Here is a 19,584-nt window from a genome sequence, read left to right as displayed (position 1 = left end):
TTTGTGGAAAGGCAGAAATAGAGCAGTGGTAAAAAAAAAAAATCAGCGGTTGGAGTAGGGGTCGGGGAGGCAGGGTTGAGTAGGTGAAGGCCAGTGGCTTCTTGGACGTGGTGAAATTATTCACATGAAAATGTCATGGTGAATACGGGACACAATGCACTTGTCAGAATCCACAGACGTTTACGGTACAGAGTGAACTTCAAACGTGTGCAAATGAACCAAAAAAAAAAAAAAACTGAGGAGGTCCAGAGATTCCAGGATGGCATACAGAATGTGATGATACAATCTATATCACAAATGTAAGAAACATTCGTAGGAAACCTCGCTGAAGATATTCGTGTAAGTGACCTTGAAACGAATGGAGTCTGTGAGACCAAGGCAAAAGAACTGCCCCTGGACACTGTCCCCAGCCGATAAAGTTGTTTCCCACAGGGCTTTGCGTGAGCAGTCCTGATGCCACCGCACTGGAAATGAACAACTAATTGTTCATTTAATGATGGTGACTGAATGGATGGCTGGGCCAGGTCTCTCACTGTTGGAGTGTGAGCTCATTGATACAGCGACAGGAGGAGGCTAAAGTGGTCCATGTGGTGGTGGATTAGAGGTGCAGACGTCTGTCTGAACTCACGTTTACCCTGACCTTGAGACAGACAGCTACATACAGAAATACAGACGTGTACATACATGCGTTAGTATGTACACATGTATGTCTCTGCTCTATCAGCTGAGAGAGCCTAAAAGAAAAGATACTCCAGGGAATTCCCCTGTGGTCCAGCGGTTAGGACTCCGCACTTTCACCGCCAAGGGCACGGGTTCAATCCCTGGTCGGGGAATAAGATCCCGCACGCCGCTTGGTGTGACCAAAAAGGAAAAAAGAAAAAAGATATTCCAATAGCAACCTGAAATGCTTAGAGGGAACAGTGTACTGAGGGCTAAGAGGCAGTCCCGTGACCACCACTCACGGCGGAAAAATCTCAGAATCCTTGGGGCACTGGCTAAAATACTCAAAAGGGTTTTGCCTCTGAATTGGAGCAAAATTACTTCTAGCATCAACACTGCTCTGGTTCCGTCTAACAAAGCTTAACCACAGGACCTGAAAGGCTCAACATTTTCCACGTAACTTAACTGCATTTCAGAATAAAACTCAAGAATATTCGTGCAAATACAAAATTCTCCATCATCAACAAAGTTCACAATGGATGGTATCTGATAACAAATTGTAAAACATGCAAAGAGGCAGAAAAGCGTGACCCGTTCCACTCCTGTCCACCCGCGAGAAGTGAAAGCACTGTCCACACAGAGTGTGTACACGAGCTTTCCCGGCAGCTTTATCTGTAACAGCCAGACCCGGAAACAATCGCATGTTCGTCAATAGCGTGGATAACCTGTGGCAAATCCATACAGTGGATTTTAGAAAATGAACTGTCGGTAGATGCTACCAAGGCAGATGAATCTCAAGATAATTTTGCTGAGTGAAAGGAGTCAGACTAAAAAGAGTTCATACTATATGATTCCATTTATATACAATTCTAGGAAATACAAACGGATGGATCATGATAGAGAGCAGCAGATCAGTGGTACCTGGGGAGGGAGAGAGGCATGAGGGTGGGGAAGAGGGATTACAAAAGGGCACACGTAAACTTTGGGGTGAGGGGTGTGGAATTTGATTGTGCTGTTGGTTTCACAAGTCTGTGCGTGTGCGTGCGTGCGTGTGTGTACATCCAATTGCACACTTTAAATATGTGAAGTTTTTACGTCAGCAAAGCTGCTAAGAAAAATTGGGGGGTGGGGTGAGAAAGATAGATGGGCTGAGTAAGCAGCCTCACCCATCTGGTCTCCCAAGGAGTCAAGTTTAAACTGAATGCGTTTTATAGCCGGTCCTCCCATATTTGCAATTTACATAACTTAAAAATATCACCCAAGGGAGCCATTACATACAAAGATGAAAAATCTAGTTTACAAATAAGCAATCATTTTATCTCTCAAATCAGTTGGAAACAATAACAATGAAAAGCCTGGAAAGGAGACAAAGCAAGATTTTAAGAATTTTGAGATGACTCCAAACGGCCACAAGGATCAATAAACACAGTAAGGAGAACCGAAGCGAAATAAAACTGGATGACCACACACCCCCCACCTTAACGGCCAGGGGCCAAAAGTCAAGGATGTGTGTCTAGTACACTTCAGTGCGGTCACTTTTTGTAAGTTCCCTTTTTTTTTCTTTTTGCCATAGTGCAGACCCCATCACAAACAACGGCACAGTGCAGACCCACGTACATGTCCCCTTTTAAACAGCGCCCGTCCCCAGTGGGCTTGCTGGATTTAGAGCTCGTGCACGTTCGGCCACTCTCTCCACGCACACGGGTTTATCAGTGAACTTGGCTGCCAGCGGAGTACAAATGCTCCCTTTCCCACCGTCACCAGGGTCAGTGCACAGTCGTGAAAATCATCCTCCTGGAGTGGGAAGACGTGAACAGACGGTCGGGGAAACATGCTCCAGACCGAGATCGTGACACAAGGGGGCCCACGGCGGGGGAAGAACACAGAGACCTTATATCAGACGCTGCAGGGAGAACCTTCTCGATTCCCCAAGAAAGCCTGCACAGTCCGAGCTCGGAGCTCAAAACCACACACACACACCTCCTGGCCAGTCCAAACCCAACTCCTCCAGTCCCAGCCAAGACCCAGTTCTTTTTTTTTAACATCTTTATTGGGGTATAATTGCTTTACAATGGTGTGTTAGTTTCTGCTTTATAACAAAGTGAATCAGTTATACATATACACATGTTCCCATATGTCTTCCCTCTTGCGTCTCCCTCCCTCCCACCCTCCCTATCCCACCCCTCCAGGCGGTCACAAAGCACCGAGCCAATATCCCTGTGCCATGCGGCTGCTTCCCACTAGCTATCTACCTTACTACGTTTGTTAGTGTGTATACGTCCATGACTCTCTCTCGCCCTGTCACAGCTCACCCTTCCCCCTCCCCATAACCTCAAGTCCGTTCTCCAGTAGGTCTGTGTCTTTATTCCTGTCTTACCCCTAGGTTCTTCATGACATTTTTTTTCTTAAATTCCATATACATGTGTTAGCATACGGTATTTGTCTTTTTCTTTCTGACTTACTTCACTCTGTATGACAGACTCTAGGTCTGTCCATCTCATTACAAATAGCTCAATTTCGTTTCTTTTTATGGCTGAGTAATATTCCATTGTATATATGTGTCACATCTTCTTTATCCATTCATCCGATGATGGGCACTTAGGTTGTTTCCATCTCCGGGCTATTGTAAATAGAGCTGCAATGAACGTTTTGGTACATGACTCTTTTTGAATTTTGGTTTTCTCAGGGTATATGCCCAGTAGTGATATTGCTGGGTTGTATGGTAGTTTTATTTTTAGTTTTTTAAGGAACCTCCATACTGTTCTCCATAGTGGCTATATCAATTTACATTCCCACTAACAGTGCAAGAGGGTTCCCTTTTCTCCACACCCTCTCCAGCATTTATTGTTTCTAGATTTTTTGATGATGGCCATTCTGACTGGTGTGAGATGATATCTCATTGTAGTTTTGACTTGCATTTCTCTAATGATTAACGATGTTGAGCATTCTTTCATGTGTTTGTTGGCAGTCTGTATATCTTCTTTGGAGAAATGTCTATTTAGGTCTTCTGCCCATTTTTGGATAGGGTTGTTTGTTTTTTTGTTATTGAGCTGCATGAGCTGCTTGTAAATTCTGGAGATTAATCCTTTGTCAGTTGCTTCATTTGCAAATATTTTCTCCCATTCTGAGGGTTGTCTTTTGGTCTTGTTTATGGGTTCCTTTGCTGTGCAAAAGCTTTGACGTTTCATTAGGTCCCATTTGTTTATTTTTGTTTTTATTTCCATTACTCTAGGAGGTGGGTCAGAAAGGATCTTGCTGTGATTTATGTCATAGAGTGTTCTGCCTATGTTTTCCTCTAAGAGTTTGATAGTTTCTGGCCTTACATTTAAGACCCACTTCTTTTAAGGCCTGTGTTTCCTTATTAATTTTCTGTCTGGAAGGTCTGTCCATTGGTGTAAGTGGGGTGTTAAAGTCCTCCACTATTACTGTGTTACTGTCGATTTCCCCTTTTATGGCTGTTCGCATCTACCTCATATAGCTGCGTAGGTGCTCCTACGCTGGGTGCATATATATTTATAATTGTTAAATCTTCTTCTTCTTGGATTGTTCCCTTGATCATTATGTAGCGTCCTTCCTTGTCTCCTGTAAAAGTCTTTATTTTAAAGTCTATTTTGGGGCTTCTCTGGTGGCACAGTGGTTGGGAGTCTGCCTGCCATTGCAGGGGACACGGGTTCGAGCCCTGGTCCGGGAAGATCCCACATGCCGCAGAGCAACTAAGCCCGTGCACCACAACTAGTAAGCCTGCACTCTAGAGCCCGCGAGCCACAACTACTGAGGCCGCGCGCCACAGCTACTGAAGCCCGTGCACCTAGAGCCCATGCTCCACAACAAGAGAAGCCACCGAAATGAGAAGCCCGTGCACCGCAAGGAAGAGTAGCCCCCGCTTGCCGCAACTAGAGAAAGCCGGCACACAGCAACGAAGACCCAACACAGCCAAAAATAAATAAATTTTTAAAAAATTTAAAAATGAAGTCTAGTTTGTCTGATCCAAAACCCACTTCTGCCAAGAAGTACAGTGGAGTCAAGTCCACCCCAGACAGGGCTTCCTTTCAATCAAGGTACAATTTACACCACATTATACCGGGCTGGCTTAAACGTTGCTCAGAAAGATGAACTGTGCAACGATTTCCTCTTTCACAGCAAGGTGACCTGAGCAGACCCCGTGTTTTATTTCTTTGTACCTGCACTGGCTGATGCCTGATGTAGTTTTTTTTTCCTACTGTCACCATCTTGAAATTTATTTTTTCGGTTTTACTATTTTTTTATTGAAGTATAGTTGATTTACGATGTTGTGTTAGTTTCTGCTGTACAGCAAAGTGATTCAGTTATACATACACATACATTCCTTTTTTAAATATTCTTTTCCATTATGATTTATCATAGGATATTGAATATAGTTCTCTGTGCTATACAGTAGGACCTTGCTGTGCATCCATTCTATATATAACAGCTTACCAGGGAGTAGAGAGATGGTTCAGATACATTTCCAGATAAAAGAGAGTGATTTTTATTACAGTAGGAGTCTCTGCTTTAAAGAAATATAAACTCACAGCATTTAAAAAATGCCGCTGACTGCTGAATTTCAAGCATTATGTGGTTTATGTACAGCTTTTAAAAAGAAGGCATACTTGTTGGTTATTTATTTTATTATTTTTTTGCAGTACGCGGGCCTCTCACTGTTGTGGCCTCTCCCGTTGCGGAGCACAGGCTCCGGACGCGCAGGCTCAGCGGCCATGGCTCACGGGCCCAGCCGCTCCGCGGCACGTGGGATCTTCCCAGACCGGGGCACGAACCCGTGTCCCCTGCATCGGCAGGCGGACTCTCAACCACTGCGCCACCAGGGAAGCCGGTTATTTATTTTTAATATAGAAATGTGTACATGTCAATCCCAACCTCCCTAACTATCCGTCCCTGCCAGGTAACCGTATTTAACATAAATAACCAACTGGGACAAAAAATTAAAATTAAAAAAGAAAATCAGTCACCCAGGATGCACTCAAAGAGTTGCCCACAGGGAGGTGTGTCACAGAGCTGCTCATCACGGTGAAAAATTACACACAGGCTGCTCAGGTAAGTTACATGCAAGAGATTACTCCGTAGTGTAAAAGTGATATTTTCAGGTGAAAAATCAAATGAGCTACACACTTATGGTGTGTGCACTCTTATGTGTATATTATACTTCAATAAAAAGTTTATCCAAAAAAAAAACAAAAAAAGAAGGCATACTATGATATGCGAGACACGCCTGGAAAGTTTCAAGGCCCAGTGGCACTGCGTGTCGTGCCTTTACGCATCTGAAGATTTTAATGCAGAGAGATGTGTCTTCTCCAGGTAAAGAGAACAACTTTCTCTGTGGAAAAAAACGTTTCCAGATAAAGCTTTCTAGGAAGTAGCACACTTACCTGTAATAACGGAGCCATCTGATCCTGGACCACTTCCTAAATACTGGTATTCTGTAAAACTAAAGCTTCCAGAACTGTCCTCACCAATGGACTGAGAAATATCTTGAATGGTTCCCATTTCTTGTAGGAATTCTTCAGAGAGTGGGCTTTCCAGATCATCAGCCTCGAGGGGGGAGAGGGGACCGATCGGGCTCTCTGTGTCCACCATCTCGACCGGATGGAGCTGGTCCCACTGCTGGGCTCCACGTTCCTGGGAGGAGAGAGGAGTCATGGGTGAAGCGGACATAGCAGAACACTGGTTTTCCTTGAACAAAAACCTCATTTATCAGCAGAGACACTCCTGAACTCACAATCTAAAAAGTAACGTTGTTGGCCACCTTACCTCCGCTTGACTCCAGACAAGCTCATTAAGAAAATGGAAATCTTTATTATTCTTTTTTTATTTTGGCTGAGCAGCTTGCGGGATCTCAGTTTCCCAAGCAGGGATTAAACCCAGACCCCTGCAGTGAAAGGCACTAGACCACCAGGGAACTCCCAAGAAAATGAAGATCTCTAAACAAGAACACGTCTCAGGAGCCAGAGGTGAGCAGGCCAGGAATCATTCATGCGCCGTCGAGCACACACTGCGTATCCGAGGTGGACGAAAACAGCAGAGGACACACATAAAGTCCCCGCTGTCCCAGAATGCACCTTCTGGTGGGGACAGGTCTGGACAGTCTGCAGGGGAGGATGGGGAAGGACACTGCCCTACATGACCGGCCAGGGAGGACCTCTCAGAAAAGGGGCGCAGACACCTGCAGGAATGAGGCAGTGAGCTGTACGGACATTTTGGGTAGAATGTTCCAGCAAAAGGAGCGGCAAGTGAAAAGCCCCCAGGATGGAAGCATGCGGGTACTTCCAGGCATGCGCAGGCCAGTCTGGCTCAGGGGGGAGCCCGGGGGGAGTGGGACGGGCAGGCAGTCGGCACACACGCTGGAGGCAATATTATATGTTTCCTTGCGCCCGTGGGGGGAGTCACGTAGGTATGCCTAAAGAACGAGTGCGCCGTGACAAATACATCGTGGAGTTAAAAAAATCTGAACATGTCAGTCCCCGACAGCGCTAGGCTGCTTCAACTCACACACAGAAGAACGCTCTCCACGTGGGCACTGTTACGGGCCGCACCGTGTCCCCCCAGATTCCGCTGCGGGAGTCCTAACCCTTAGGACCTCAGAATGTGGTTGCCTTTGGAGATAATAAAGAGGTGATTCCACTAAAATGAGGTGTTTAGAGGGGGCCCTAATCCAATCTGGCTGGTGTCCTTATAAGAAGAGGAGATTTGGACACACAAAGAGAGACAGCGGGGAGCACACACAGAGGGGCGACCACGTGAAGACCCGGCGGGAAGGCCGCCGCCTGCAAGCCAAGCAGAGGGGCCTCGGGAGAACCCAAAGCCGCCGACACTTTGATCTTGGACTTCAAGCCTCCAGGACTGTGAGAAGTAAATGCCTGCTGTTCGGGGGCCCCAGTCAGTGGCCCATTGTTAGGGCAGCCGAGCACATGCGCACAGGTACAAAGTCAAAACAGCGGTCCTTCCCGTGACGGCTGGCTTCAGGCTCTTGCTCAAGCCTCTGCAACCACTTCCTGTGACCCTCAGCCTTGTGCCCGTTCTCCTAGCTCGACATGGGCCCTGGTGACGCTGTCTCCCCGGATCTCGCCCTGGTCGCCATCCCCCACCCCCAGGGTGACCAGTGGCACTGGGCCATCGCCTCATCCAGACCTCCCTGTGCTGTCCGCCTCTGTGCCAGGCCCCAGCCCCCCTGCCTGAACCCCCCTCCCATCCCTGCCTTCCCCAGGCCCCGCTCCAGGTCCACCCTTGAGCCTCGTAGGGTCCCTTCTCGCCAACGGGGCCGACAAGGTGACATTTAGCTTCTGAAATGGTCACAGGGAAGCCCAAGGCTCACATCGCGGACAGGACCAGAGGAGGTGCGTGCCCCCAACCACCGGCAAGGCTCAGCGCGAGGCGGCTGCCCCCTCAGTGCGACCACAGAAGGCTGGGCTCTTTGGACCGAGTGAGAACACGCTGCCAAAGCAAACGCGTGGACCGGGCTTGCGTAAAAACACTGCACATTTCAGCCCAGCTGAAGGTAAACAGCGGCTTTAAGGGCAAAGATGAAGGGGTGGTTCGGCTGGCTTTAGACATGAGAAATGGGTCCAGTTCACACATTTTTGGGAAATTCGCCTCTCATGCCTGGAATTCTGGTAATACATGGACAATAGCACACAATGAAAAAGAAAAGAGAATCATTAAACTCCCATAAGATTTCGAGGGCTTTCTCATCTCTTAGTGTGAATCAGGCTGTGAATCTGTGCACTTTTTCTATCATATTTTATTCTGCATCACAATTGAATTTCTTCAAATAGCAAGTAAGAGAAAGGTGTAAGCGTTGCTTAAGCTATTTCCCACCATGAACAAAAGGTTCCAAAGTGCGGTCATTAACTTACCGCCGTCACCATAGAGTTCAGCCTAACAGATATCTGATAGCCGGGCAGAGGCTGTGTTATCAACGGGGCCATGACCACCACCTCCTCTGCCTGTCTTAGTCTCAGCGCTGCAAGGAAAACACACACGGACAGCAGCCTCTTAGTCCTGCCAATATTCTACCTTCCAACCAGGAGTGTCCAGAACGGGAGGAACTGATCTTTGACTAAATGTTAGTCTCCCTGTCATTACATCCAGGGAGTTAGAATGTTTTGAGATCTTATCATTTTACTTATCAGCTGCTTTTAAAGGATACCTGAGATTTATGTAGAGAAACACCCGGTGTTCCTGTTAAGAAGAGCTAAACGAGATCCCTGGGGAGTGAGGCAACACCGCGACCTCCGGCCGGAGGACTGGCCTTTGCACAGATCACTGGACATCCTGGCCCTGCCTGCTTCCAGCCAGAGCAGATAAGGGAGAGTGCCCTTTGGACGTGTCCCCGGGTAGAGCTGAGGCTGCATGGCACGCAGCCCGCTCCGCCGGCCTGCGGCTTCCTGGCAGGCTCCGCACCTGCTCTCCCCACGCCGGGGTCACCTCGGCTCGGGGGGCAGGAAGGTCACGGCAAGTACCTGCCTTTCAAATCCACAGAACACGGCCACCGCCTGGTCCATCGAGACGGGCAACCAGTTACTGTGCCCTGTGCCCGATGTCCTAGGTCCTCTGGGGCTTTGGAGGGAGAAAGAGGCACAGCAAATGACCTCTTAGCAGCTCCCAGTGTGGCTGAGGAGGTAAGAAACCAGGAGTGGATGCAAGCGGAACTCAAACAGGCCTCGGATCCCTTGCAGGGAGAAATGAGGGAGAGAGCAGGGGGTGCTGAGAAGAGGTAATAATAATGCATAATCCCATCACCCCTTCCTGGATAATCAATCCTGAGACGTGTTGGTTTCCAAAGGCATTTTGTTTTCTTTCCCATCCAATTTAAATGTTAGAGCTGCATCCTATAGAACAGAAACTCAGATGCAAACTGCTGAAATTCTACTTTTAGTAGAACACTTTTCAGTCAAAATGTTGCTTTGAGAATTACGAAGCAGGGTATAGGAAAACTATAGAACACGGGGAAAAAAGATACAGGAAAGAAAGAAAGGAAGAAGGAAGGAAGGGAGGGAGGGAGGGAGGAAGAGAGAGAGGGAGAGAAGGAGGGAGGGGGCACAGAATCCTGCCGTTGCTTTATGTCACCCAAACACAGGGCAGGTGAAAACACCAGAAGGATTTTAACACTAATTGCTAACCTTGACATCAGGGGATCTTCCTTATCACCAACTCTCAGATGACTCGACTGTTGGGAAGATCGGCTAAAATGGTGGCTGGTGGCGTCATGAGCTCTGAGTCTAAGACAAGGAGAGCCCAGCACACTGTGCTCAGGGTCCCCCCAGCACCTTGGGCCCAATTCTGATGTAGCCCTAATTATAGGGACAGTGTTGGGAATGTTTTCATGTCTCCCACTAGACGGGACGTCGCTTGCGGGTAGGGATGGACTTTGCTAATCTCTGCGTCCGTACTTCCAGCACCATCCCTACGATGCAGGAGGCGTTCCGTTTCCACTCCCACTGCTGAGCGAGGTTGGCACAGAACTCGGACTTAGTCCACACTCAGCAGGTGAACGTCTGTGAGGCCCCACCCCGGCTTTGCAGCTGCCTCCACAGCCTGTGTCACCCAGACGGCAAAACGGCACGTGCAGTCAGTATTCGAAAGACAACAAAACGTACGGATGTCTGAAACAGAAGTCAGAGTGGCACTACCTCGGAAAAGTGATCAGAAATTTACAGAGTGAATCATAACCATTGTCGGGACTTAAAAACTAAGTGTGAGAGAGGAAACAAACAAACAAACAAAAAAATCTAAGCATCATAGTGAACAACAAAGTCCAACTCGGCAGGAAAGGGCAAGCTTCAAACAGAGATGTAGGGGGCAGAGGGGTTGCTTATCGACCCCTTTATCCTGAGAACGGGTACCGTGCCCACAGCCTGGGCAACCGACTGGCACACATTACAGACTGTTTAGGAAAGGCACGAACAGATCACCAGCCTGACTCTACCTTAGAAGCAACAGGCAGAGAACCTGGGAAATGTTCGGTGATAAAATAAGTTCAGTGCTTTGAAGAAAGAGTAGAGAAGCGTCATCACCTGACTGGAATAAAAGACTAAGCGGAAACCACTTGGTTGTTGGCTCCCAACCGTGTTAATGTATGTCGCCCATTTTTGCCCCGAACAGTATTAACCGACCTTCTTGCACCTAGAACGCCTTTTGTAAACGTTCTCTGAAATTAAGTGTTAGATAAAAGTTAGCTATTGAAACATGTTTACATGCTATGAAAATAGACACTCAAAGAAGAAGAACAAGTGGAACTGGGCTGGAATTCTCACACTCAGAACTTGTATCTGACTCCAAAGAGTCCGAGTAGAAACAGTTACAAACACCCGTCTTTCACTTTGCTGCTTTTAGCTTTCTGTACTCACTGGAACTTCCTGTGTTGTCAAGCCCTCCCAAATGATCACTTACTATGCCTCGTTAATGCCAGCTCAGAGGAATCTACTGACACTCGCCTTTGCTAAATCAAATCCAATTAGACTTCATTGAATGGTTTAAAGGTAAAAGATGGAATTTCTGTCAAAGGAGTACCATTTATGTAGCAGACAAGCAGCTCTCAGGCAACAAATTTTTCTGTTTTTCACCATTTCTATTTCACTCCCTTGTCAGGTTCTTCATACTTTCCTATATACTTTTTAGATATTAGAGATACTATTTAGGTGCCTTTTGGCTTCATTTGCTGGGCTAGGATTGAAAACAACATTTCAAAATAAACACAAGAATGCTAAAAAACCCTCTGGACCTTTACCTCGCGCCAGAAGTTCACTGAAATAGTTTAATCATTAGCCCACGCATAATGATTAACGACTAAGTAAGTATAGAAAATGCCTAGGAAACACATGTAAAACAGAAGAAAAAAGGACCGGAGTATAATAATGGTCAGGAAACGAAGGACTATGTATTTTAATGAATTAAATCAAACGTATTATGAACAGTCTGCACATCAGAGAGATTTAAGTAGAGCTTTCTAGATCTTTCCCAACAATGCCTAAGGCAAGACATTTCATAATCAAAAGAATTTGGCAAAAGCAAAAATGGGGGATGAAGGGTAGCTGGGAGCCTCTACACCTGTATCTTTAAAGGTGCAAAAAGAATGTTCCCGACTGCTTCCAAGAAGACGCCCTCCAGTTTTACACAAAGATCACACTCTATGACAGTACGGAAGCGGCTCCAGCCACTTCAAACCCAACTCTTTCCCATTGTCCTGAAAAGGGTGTTATCATTCTTAAATATAATCTTACTTTTGCGGATGGTGATATCAAAATAATTACAGGAAAGCTACAATTTGGACACACTTTAATGTCAGCTGCAATGGAATTTGAGTGAGCAGAGAAGCTTACTACAAGAATTAAAAGCCAATGCATGGGGACTTCCCTGGTGGCGCAGTGGTTAGGAATCCGCCTGCCAATGCAGGGGACACAGGTTCGAGCCCTGGTCCGGGAGGATCCCACGTGCCGCAGAGCAACTAGGCCTGTGCGCCACAACGACTGAGCCCACATGCCACAGCTGCTGAAGCCCATGTGCCACAACTACTGAAGCCTACAGCCTGTGCTCCATAACAAGAGAGGCCACCTCAGTGAGAACACCGCAACCAAGAGTGGCCCCTGCTCACCACAACTAGAGAAAGCCTGCATGCAGCCGCGAAGACCCAATGCAGCCAAAAATAAAATAAATAAATAAATAAAATTTAAAAAAACAAACAAACAGATTTAGAAAAAAAAAAAAGTCAATGGATGCAGCCACTATGGAAAACAGTATGGAGGTTCCTCAAAAAAACTAAAAATAGAGTTGCCATATGGTCCAGCAATCCCACTCCTGGGCATATAACCAGAAAAAACTGTAATTCAAAAAGATACATGTACCCCTATGTTCATAGTAGCAGTATTCACAACAGCCAAGACATGGAAGCAACCAAAGTGTCCATCGACAGATGAATAAAGATGTGGTACATACACACAATGGAATACTACTCAGCCATAAAAAAAGAATAATGCCACTTGCAGCAACATGGATGGACCTAGACATTATCATACTAAGTGAAGTTAAGTCAGACCGAGAAAGACAAATACTATATGATATCACTTATGTTTGGAATCTAAAATATGACACAAATGAACTTATCTACAAAATAGAAGCAGACTCAGACACAGAGAACAGACTTGTGGTTGCCAAGGGGGAGGGGGCTGGGGAAGGGATGGAGCGGGAGGTTGGGATTAGCAGATGCAAACTACTATATATAGAATGGATCAACAACAAGGTCCTAGTGTATAGCACAAGGGACTATATACAGTATCCTGTAATAAACCATAATGGAGAAGAATATGAAAAAGAATATAGATGTATATAACTGAATCACTTTGCTGTCCAGCAGCAATTAACACAACATTGTAGATCAACTATACTTCAATTAAAAATTTTTTTTAATTGTCAGCAAAAGTCCATGGAAATGAAATTCGCACTTACCACCCAAAAGTTTTGACCCAGTGTAGACAGAACCAGTAGCCACGGGGATGATGCTGGGCTTTTAGCAGCCAGACAACAGAGAAGCAACGGAGGCCCGAGGCCCTCGACAGGTCCAGACAAGGAGGTCCTGACGGGTCTTGGCAGAAGTACATCACAGAGACGGCAGGCAGACGTAAGGCTGAGCCTTCACTTTCAGAGTCACGCTGGTGGTCACCGTTGGGATGGGAGGCCGTGTTTTATGACTTTGTGGACCATGTAAGTCCCCCTGAGCTGGTGACTGTGCTTCTCCCTGGAGACACCTTGGGGGGACACCCAACCCAGGGCAGCGGGTGTGGGGGCCGGGAACAGGGCAGGGAGGAAGACAAGGAAGGTGCGCAGAGCACCCCAGAGCCAGGCCCTCGGTGACAGTCACTGCATTGCTTTTTTTAATGGGTCCAGCACCAGGGCAGGGTAGGTAGTACTGGTCCCATTGACAGAGGAGAAAACACAGAGACTCAGGGAGGAAAGTCACTTGTGCTGCCAGTAGGCGAAGAAAGAGAAAGAAATAAACAAGTGATCGTCGCAGAGGCAGTGTGACGAGTGCCGTCACGGGACACCCTGAGGGTTGGGAAAGCTCCACAAAGGAGGGGACACCCGAGCTGCATCCTAAGAGGTGATCAGAAAGGAATGCAGCAGCAAAAAATAAAAAACGGTAAGGGGCACTTCTAAGAAAAGCCCACATGCAGAGATGACCTAAAACATCAGAGTAAGCAGCCGAGGTCTGGACAACCCGCTTTGAGGGGGCTGGGTCAGCTACGCGTCGCTGCACGGCCAACAGCCCCAGAGCTCAGTGGCTTGAACTCTGCCACTTCATTTGCTCACAGTTCAGTGGCTCAGCAACTTGGGCTGGGCCGGGGGGCCAGGTCTTCTGTGGTCAGGTGGCAGCCGTGGCTGGAGGGTCGGTGGAGGTGGGTGACTGTGGCCGGGCCCTTCTCACCACGTCCTACGGAGGCCAGCACAGGCTTCTGCAGGTGCCTTCGTGTTCCAACAGTGAATGTGGAAACTTCGAGACCTCACTCGTAAACGCTGCATCACTTCTGCCACATGCTGCGGGTCAGAGCGAGTTACGAGGCGAGCCCAGATCCAAGGGGTGGGGAGATGAACCCCACCTCTGAGGTGGGGGAGCCTCAGAGAAACTGGGACCATTTTTGATGCAGCACAGGGTGGGGGCAGGGAGAGAGCCTGCAGAGGCGGGAGAGGCCGGCAGTGCAATCAGGGCGCATCGGCGCTCTCGGGCGCAGGAGTGTGGACTCTGCCCCGCAAGCAGTAAAGGGGTCACGGAGGGATGGTAAGAGCTGCCTCAGGATTGTTCTGGCAGCAGGGTGGAGTCCAGATTATAGCAGATAAGGCGAGAAGCAGCAAGACTCCTTAGGAGGCTGTGGTAACCGTCCCCTAAGAGGTGACGGTGCCCCGGGAGCTGATGTGGGGAGGCAGGGAGGACGGAAGAGGACGAAGTGCTAACACGGACAGCTGGCAGGGCATGGAGCAGGGAACTGGGGCAGAGCCTCGGATAAACCTCCTCTCTGGCTCAGGTAACTGGGCAGATGGGGTGACATCCACGAAATCCAGAACGTAAAGAGAAGAGTGCGTTCCCAGGGTGGAGAGAGCCATGGAAGGGAGAAAGGTGACGAATTCAGTTGCGAACTGCAGGTTACGGTGTCTGTGGGACGCACAGGCTCGGCCTCTGCAAACGTCATCTCCTCTTCTGGGAAGTTCTGATAATGTTAGCAATGTTCTCCTCATAGGGTTCTTATCAACAGCAGCATCTAGGCGGGCCGGGTGGATGAAGCCCCAACCTCGGGGCGAGGGCAGTGCTCCTGGCGACCTTGGACACTTCAACCGTGAATCAGGTTAATAACATCCACGTGATCGTTGCATGTGTTCCTTGTGTCTGTGGAGCTCCGGGCTCGTGGCGGCTCTCCTTCCTCCTTCCTTACTGGGGAACTCTGTTCCCCCGGCCTCACCCATGCCTTTATCCTTTAATCACGCCCTTCCTCCTGCCTGGCTGGTCTTCCCCAAACTATAATATCCCCAAAGGCAAGAGCAAGCCTTATGCAAGTGTCCTGCACAAAATACCCCTTAGATGTGCTGAGCTGAACCACAAAGGAAACGTTTGTTTTCTAGGGCACCACTCTTCCATATATTGCATTGCTTAGCCTTCAAATTTCAGAGAGTATTACACTGAAGACTCTTTGACTCTGTTTCTCATCATTCTTCCCAAGCCAGGGTCAACAGCTTCGGGAGAGGTAAGTCAAAGAGTACAGTTAACCACGGGGGTAGAGTTGCAAACTGGAGAAGACAAGATACAACCAAGTGCACTGGTGTTTTGCAGCTCTGATCAATTTTTCGCTCTGTTAAGCAGGTCATCAAATCCAGATTTTTTTTAAACTGGACTTTATTTTTAGGAACAGCTTTAAGGGACTTCTCTGGCGGTCCCGTGGTTAAGGCTCCGCGCTCCCAATGCAGAACCCGGGTTCAACCCCTACCTGGGGCAGTAGATCCCGCATGCCTGCTGCCACTGAGAAGCTCGTGTGCCGCAACTAAGACCCCGTGCAGCCAAAAATAAATAAATAAATAAATGTTGGAAAAAAAAAAGAACAGTTTTAGGTTCCCAGCAAATCCGAGTGGAAGGTACAAGAGAGTTCCCATGTACCCCCTTCTCCCCACATAAGCAGAGCCTCCCCGACTGTCAACATCCCACACCAGAGTGGGACATTTGTTACAATCAATGAACCTGTACTGACACATCATTATCACCCAAAATCCACAGTTGACATTAGGGTTCACTCCTGGTATTGTGAATTCTATGGGTTTTGACAAATGTATAATGACACGTATCCACCATTACAGTATCATACAGAGTAGTTTCTGCTCTAAAAATCTGCCTATTTATGTCTCCTTCCCACTTAATCCCTGGCAAGCCCTGGTCTTTTTACTGTCTCCATAGTTTGGTCTTTTCTAGAATGTCATATATTTGCAATCATACAGTATGTACCCTTTTCAGGTTGGCTTCTTTCACTTAGTCATATGCACTTAGATGGTTTTTTTTGAATTTTTTATTTTTTTATACAGCAGGTTCTTATTAGTTATCTATTTTATACATATTAGTGTATATACATCAATCCCAATCCCCCAATTCATCACAGCACCACCACCACCCCTGCTGCTTTCCCCCTTGGTGTCCATACGTTTGTTCTCTACATATGTGTCTCTATTTCTGCCCTGCAAACCAGTTCATCTGTACCATTTTTCTAGGTTCCACGTACACACGTTAACATATGATATTTGTTTTTCTCTTTCTGACTTACTTCACTCTGTATGACAGTCTCTAGATCCAGCCACGTCTCCACAAATGACCCTATTTCGTTCCTTTTATGGCTGAGTAATATTCCATTGTATATATGTGCCACATCTTCTTTATCCATTCATCTGTCGATGGACACAAGTTGCTTCCATGTCCTGGCTATTGTAAATAGTGCTGCAATGAACATTGGGGTGCATGTGTCTTTCTGAATTATGGTTTTCTCTGGGTATATGCCCAGTAGTGGGATTGCTGGATCATATGGTAATTCTATTTTTAGTTTTTTAAGGAACCTCCATACTGTTCTCCATAGTGGCTGTATCAATTTACATTCCCACCAACAGTGCAAGAGGGTTCCCTTTTCTCTACACCCTCTCCAGCATTTGTTGTTTGTAGATTTTCTGATGATGCCCATTCTAACTGGTGTGAGGTGATACCTCATTGTAGTTCTGATTTGAATTTCTCTAATAATTAGTGATGTTGAGCAGGTTTTCATGTGCTTCTTGGCCATCTTTGGACAAATGTCTATTTAGGTCTTCTGCCCATTTTTTTTTTTTTTTTTTTTTTTTTTTGCGGTACGCGGGCCTCTCACTGCTGTGGCCTCACCCCTTGCAGAGCACAGGCTCCGGACGCTCAGGCTCAGCGGCCATGGCTCATGGGCCCAGCCGCTCCGCGGCATGTGGGATCTTCCCGGGCCGGGGCACGAACCCGTGTCCCCCGCACTGGCAGGCGGACTCTCAACCCCTGCGCCACCAGGGAAGCCCCTGCCAATTTTTTGATTGGGTTGTTCGTTTTTTAAATTTTGAGCTGCATGAGCTGTTTATATATATAATTTTGGAGATTAGTCCTTTGTCTGTTGATTCATTTGCAAATATTTTCTCCCATTCTTAGAGTTGTCTTTTCATCTTGTTTATAGTTTCCTTTGCTGTGCAAAAGCTTTGAAGTTTCATTAGGTCCCATTTGCTTATTTTTGTTTTTATTTCCACTACTCTAGGAGGTGGGTCAAAAAAAAGATCTTGCTGTGATTTATGTCAAAGAGTGTTCTTCCTGTGTTTTCCTCTAAGAGTTTTATAGTGTCCGGTCTTACATTTAGGTTTTTAATCCATTTTGAGTTTATTTTTGTGTATGGTGTTAGGGAGTGTTCTAATTTCATTCTTTTGCATGTAGCTGTCCAGTTTTCCCAGCACCACTTATTCAAGAGACTGTCTTTTCTCCATTGTATATCCTTGCCTCCTTTGTCATAGATTAGTTGACCACAGGTGCATGGGTTTATCTCTGGGCTTTCTATCCTGTTCTATTGATCTGTATTTCTGTTTTTGTGCCAGTACTGTACTGTCTTGATTACTGTAGCTTTGTAGTATAGTCTGAAGTCAGGGAGTCTGATTCCTCCAGCTCTGGTTTTTTCCCTCAAGATTGCTTTGGCTATTCAGGGTCTTTTGTGTCTCCATACAAATTTTAAGATTTTTTGTTCTAGTTCTGTAAAAAATGCCACTGGTAATTTGATAGGGATTGCACTGAATCTGTAGATTGCTTTGGGTAGTAGAGTCATTTTCACAATATTGATTCTTCCAATCCAAGAACATGATATATCTCTCCATCTGTTTGCATCATCTTTGATTTCTTTCATCAGTGTCTTATAGTTTTCTGAGTACAGGTCTTTCACCTCCTTAGGTACGTTTATTCCTAGGTATTTTATTCTTTTTGTTGCAATGGTGAATGGGACTGTTTCCTTAATTTCTCTTTCTGATTTTTCATCATTAGTGTATAAGAATGCAAGAGATTTCTGTGTATTAGTTTTGTTTCCTGCAACCTTACCAAATTCACTGATTAGCTCTAGTACTTTTCTGGTAGCATCTTTAGGATTCTCTATGTATAGTATCATGTCATCTGCAAACAGTGACAGTTTTACTTCTTCTTTTCCAATTTGTATTCCTTTTATTTCTTTTTCTTCTCTGATTGCCATTGCTAGGACTTCCAAAACCATGTTGAATAATAGTGGTGAGAGTGGACATCCTTGTCTTGTTCCTGATCTTAGAGGAAATGCTTTCAGTTTTTCACCATTGAGAATGACGTTTGCTGTGGGTTTGTTGTATATGGCCTTTATTATGTTGAGGTAGGCTCCCTCTATGCACACTTCCTGGAGAGTTTTTATCATAAATGGGTGTTGAATTTTGTCAAAAGCTTTTTCTGCAATTATTGAGATGATCATATGGGTTTTTTTTTTTTCGTGGTACGCGGGCCTCTCACTGTTGTGGCCTCTCCCGCTGTGGAGCACAGGCTCCGGACGCACAGGCCCAGCGGCCAGGGCTCACGGGCCCAGCTGCTCCGCGGCACGTGGGATCTTCCCGGACCGGGGCACGAACCCGCGTCCCCTGCATCGGCAGGTGGACTCCCAACCACTGCGCCACCAGGGAAGCCCTATGATCCTTTTAATGTGTTGTTGGATTCTGTCTGCTGGTATTTTGTTGAGGATTTTTGCATCTATACTCATCAGTGATATTGGTCTGTAATTTTCTTTTTTTGTAGTATCTTTGTCTGGATTTGGTATCAGGGTGATGGTGGCCTTGTAGAATGAGTTTGGGAGTGTTCCTTCTTCTGCAGTTATTTGGAAGAGTTTGAGAAGGATGGGTGTTAGCTCTTCCCTAAGTGTTTGCTAAAATTCACTTGTGAAGCCATCTGGTCCTGGACTTTTGTTGGAAGATTTTTTTAAAAAATTTATTTATTTTGGCTGCGTTGGATCTTCACTGCTGCGTGCAGGCTTTCTCTATTTGTGGTGAGCGGGGGCTACTCTTCGTTGCGGTGTGTGGGTTTCTCAATGCGGTGGCTTCTCTTGTTGCGGAGCACGGGCTCTAGGCGCGTGGGCTTCAGTAGTTGTTCCTTTAGCATTTGTTGTAGAGCTGGTTTGGTGGTGCTGAATTCTCTTAGCTTTTACTTGTCTGTAAAGCTTTTGATTTCTCTGTCAAATCTGAATGAGATCCTTGCTGGGTAGAGTAATCTTGGCTGTAGGTTCTTCTCTTTCATCACTTTAAATATATCGTGCCACTCCCTTCTGGCTGGTAGAGTGTCTGTTGAGAAATCAGCCGTTAACCTCATGGGAGTTCCCCTGTATG

The 19,584-nt window shown here is 46.5% G+C and overlaps 1 protein-coding gene across 5 annotated transcripts in view; it reads right to left on the bottom strand.

Moving 5' to 3' along the window:
- PPARA (peroxisome proliferator activated receptor alpha) overlaps window positions 1–19,584 on the bottom strand; it is a 70,332-nt gene that overhangs the window by 14,488 nt on the left and 36,260 nt on the right. For all 5 annotated transcript variants that reach the window (XM_060025820.1, XM_060025821.1, XM_060025822.1 and 2 more), the window contains exon 3: window positions 6,063–6,312. In XM_060025820.1, the coding sequence (XP_059881803.1) occupies window positions 6,063–6,270 (208 nt within the window). In that variant the 5' untranslated portion in view covers window positions 6,271–6,312. The remainder of the gene's footprint in view (window positions 1–6,062; window positions 6,313–19,584) is intronic.

The sequence above is a fragment of the Delphinus delphis genome, chromosome 11 (assembly GCF_949987515.2).
Source record: "Delphinus delphis chromosome 11, mDelDel1.2, whole genome shotgun sequence".
In the NCBI taxonomy this organism is placed as follows: Eukaryota; Metazoa; Chordata; class Mammalia; order Artiodactyla; family Delphinidae; genus Delphinus; species Delphinus delphis.
The sequence above is the reverse complement of the archived record's forward strand: the minus strand, read 5'-3'. Positions and strand labels throughout refer to the sequence as shown.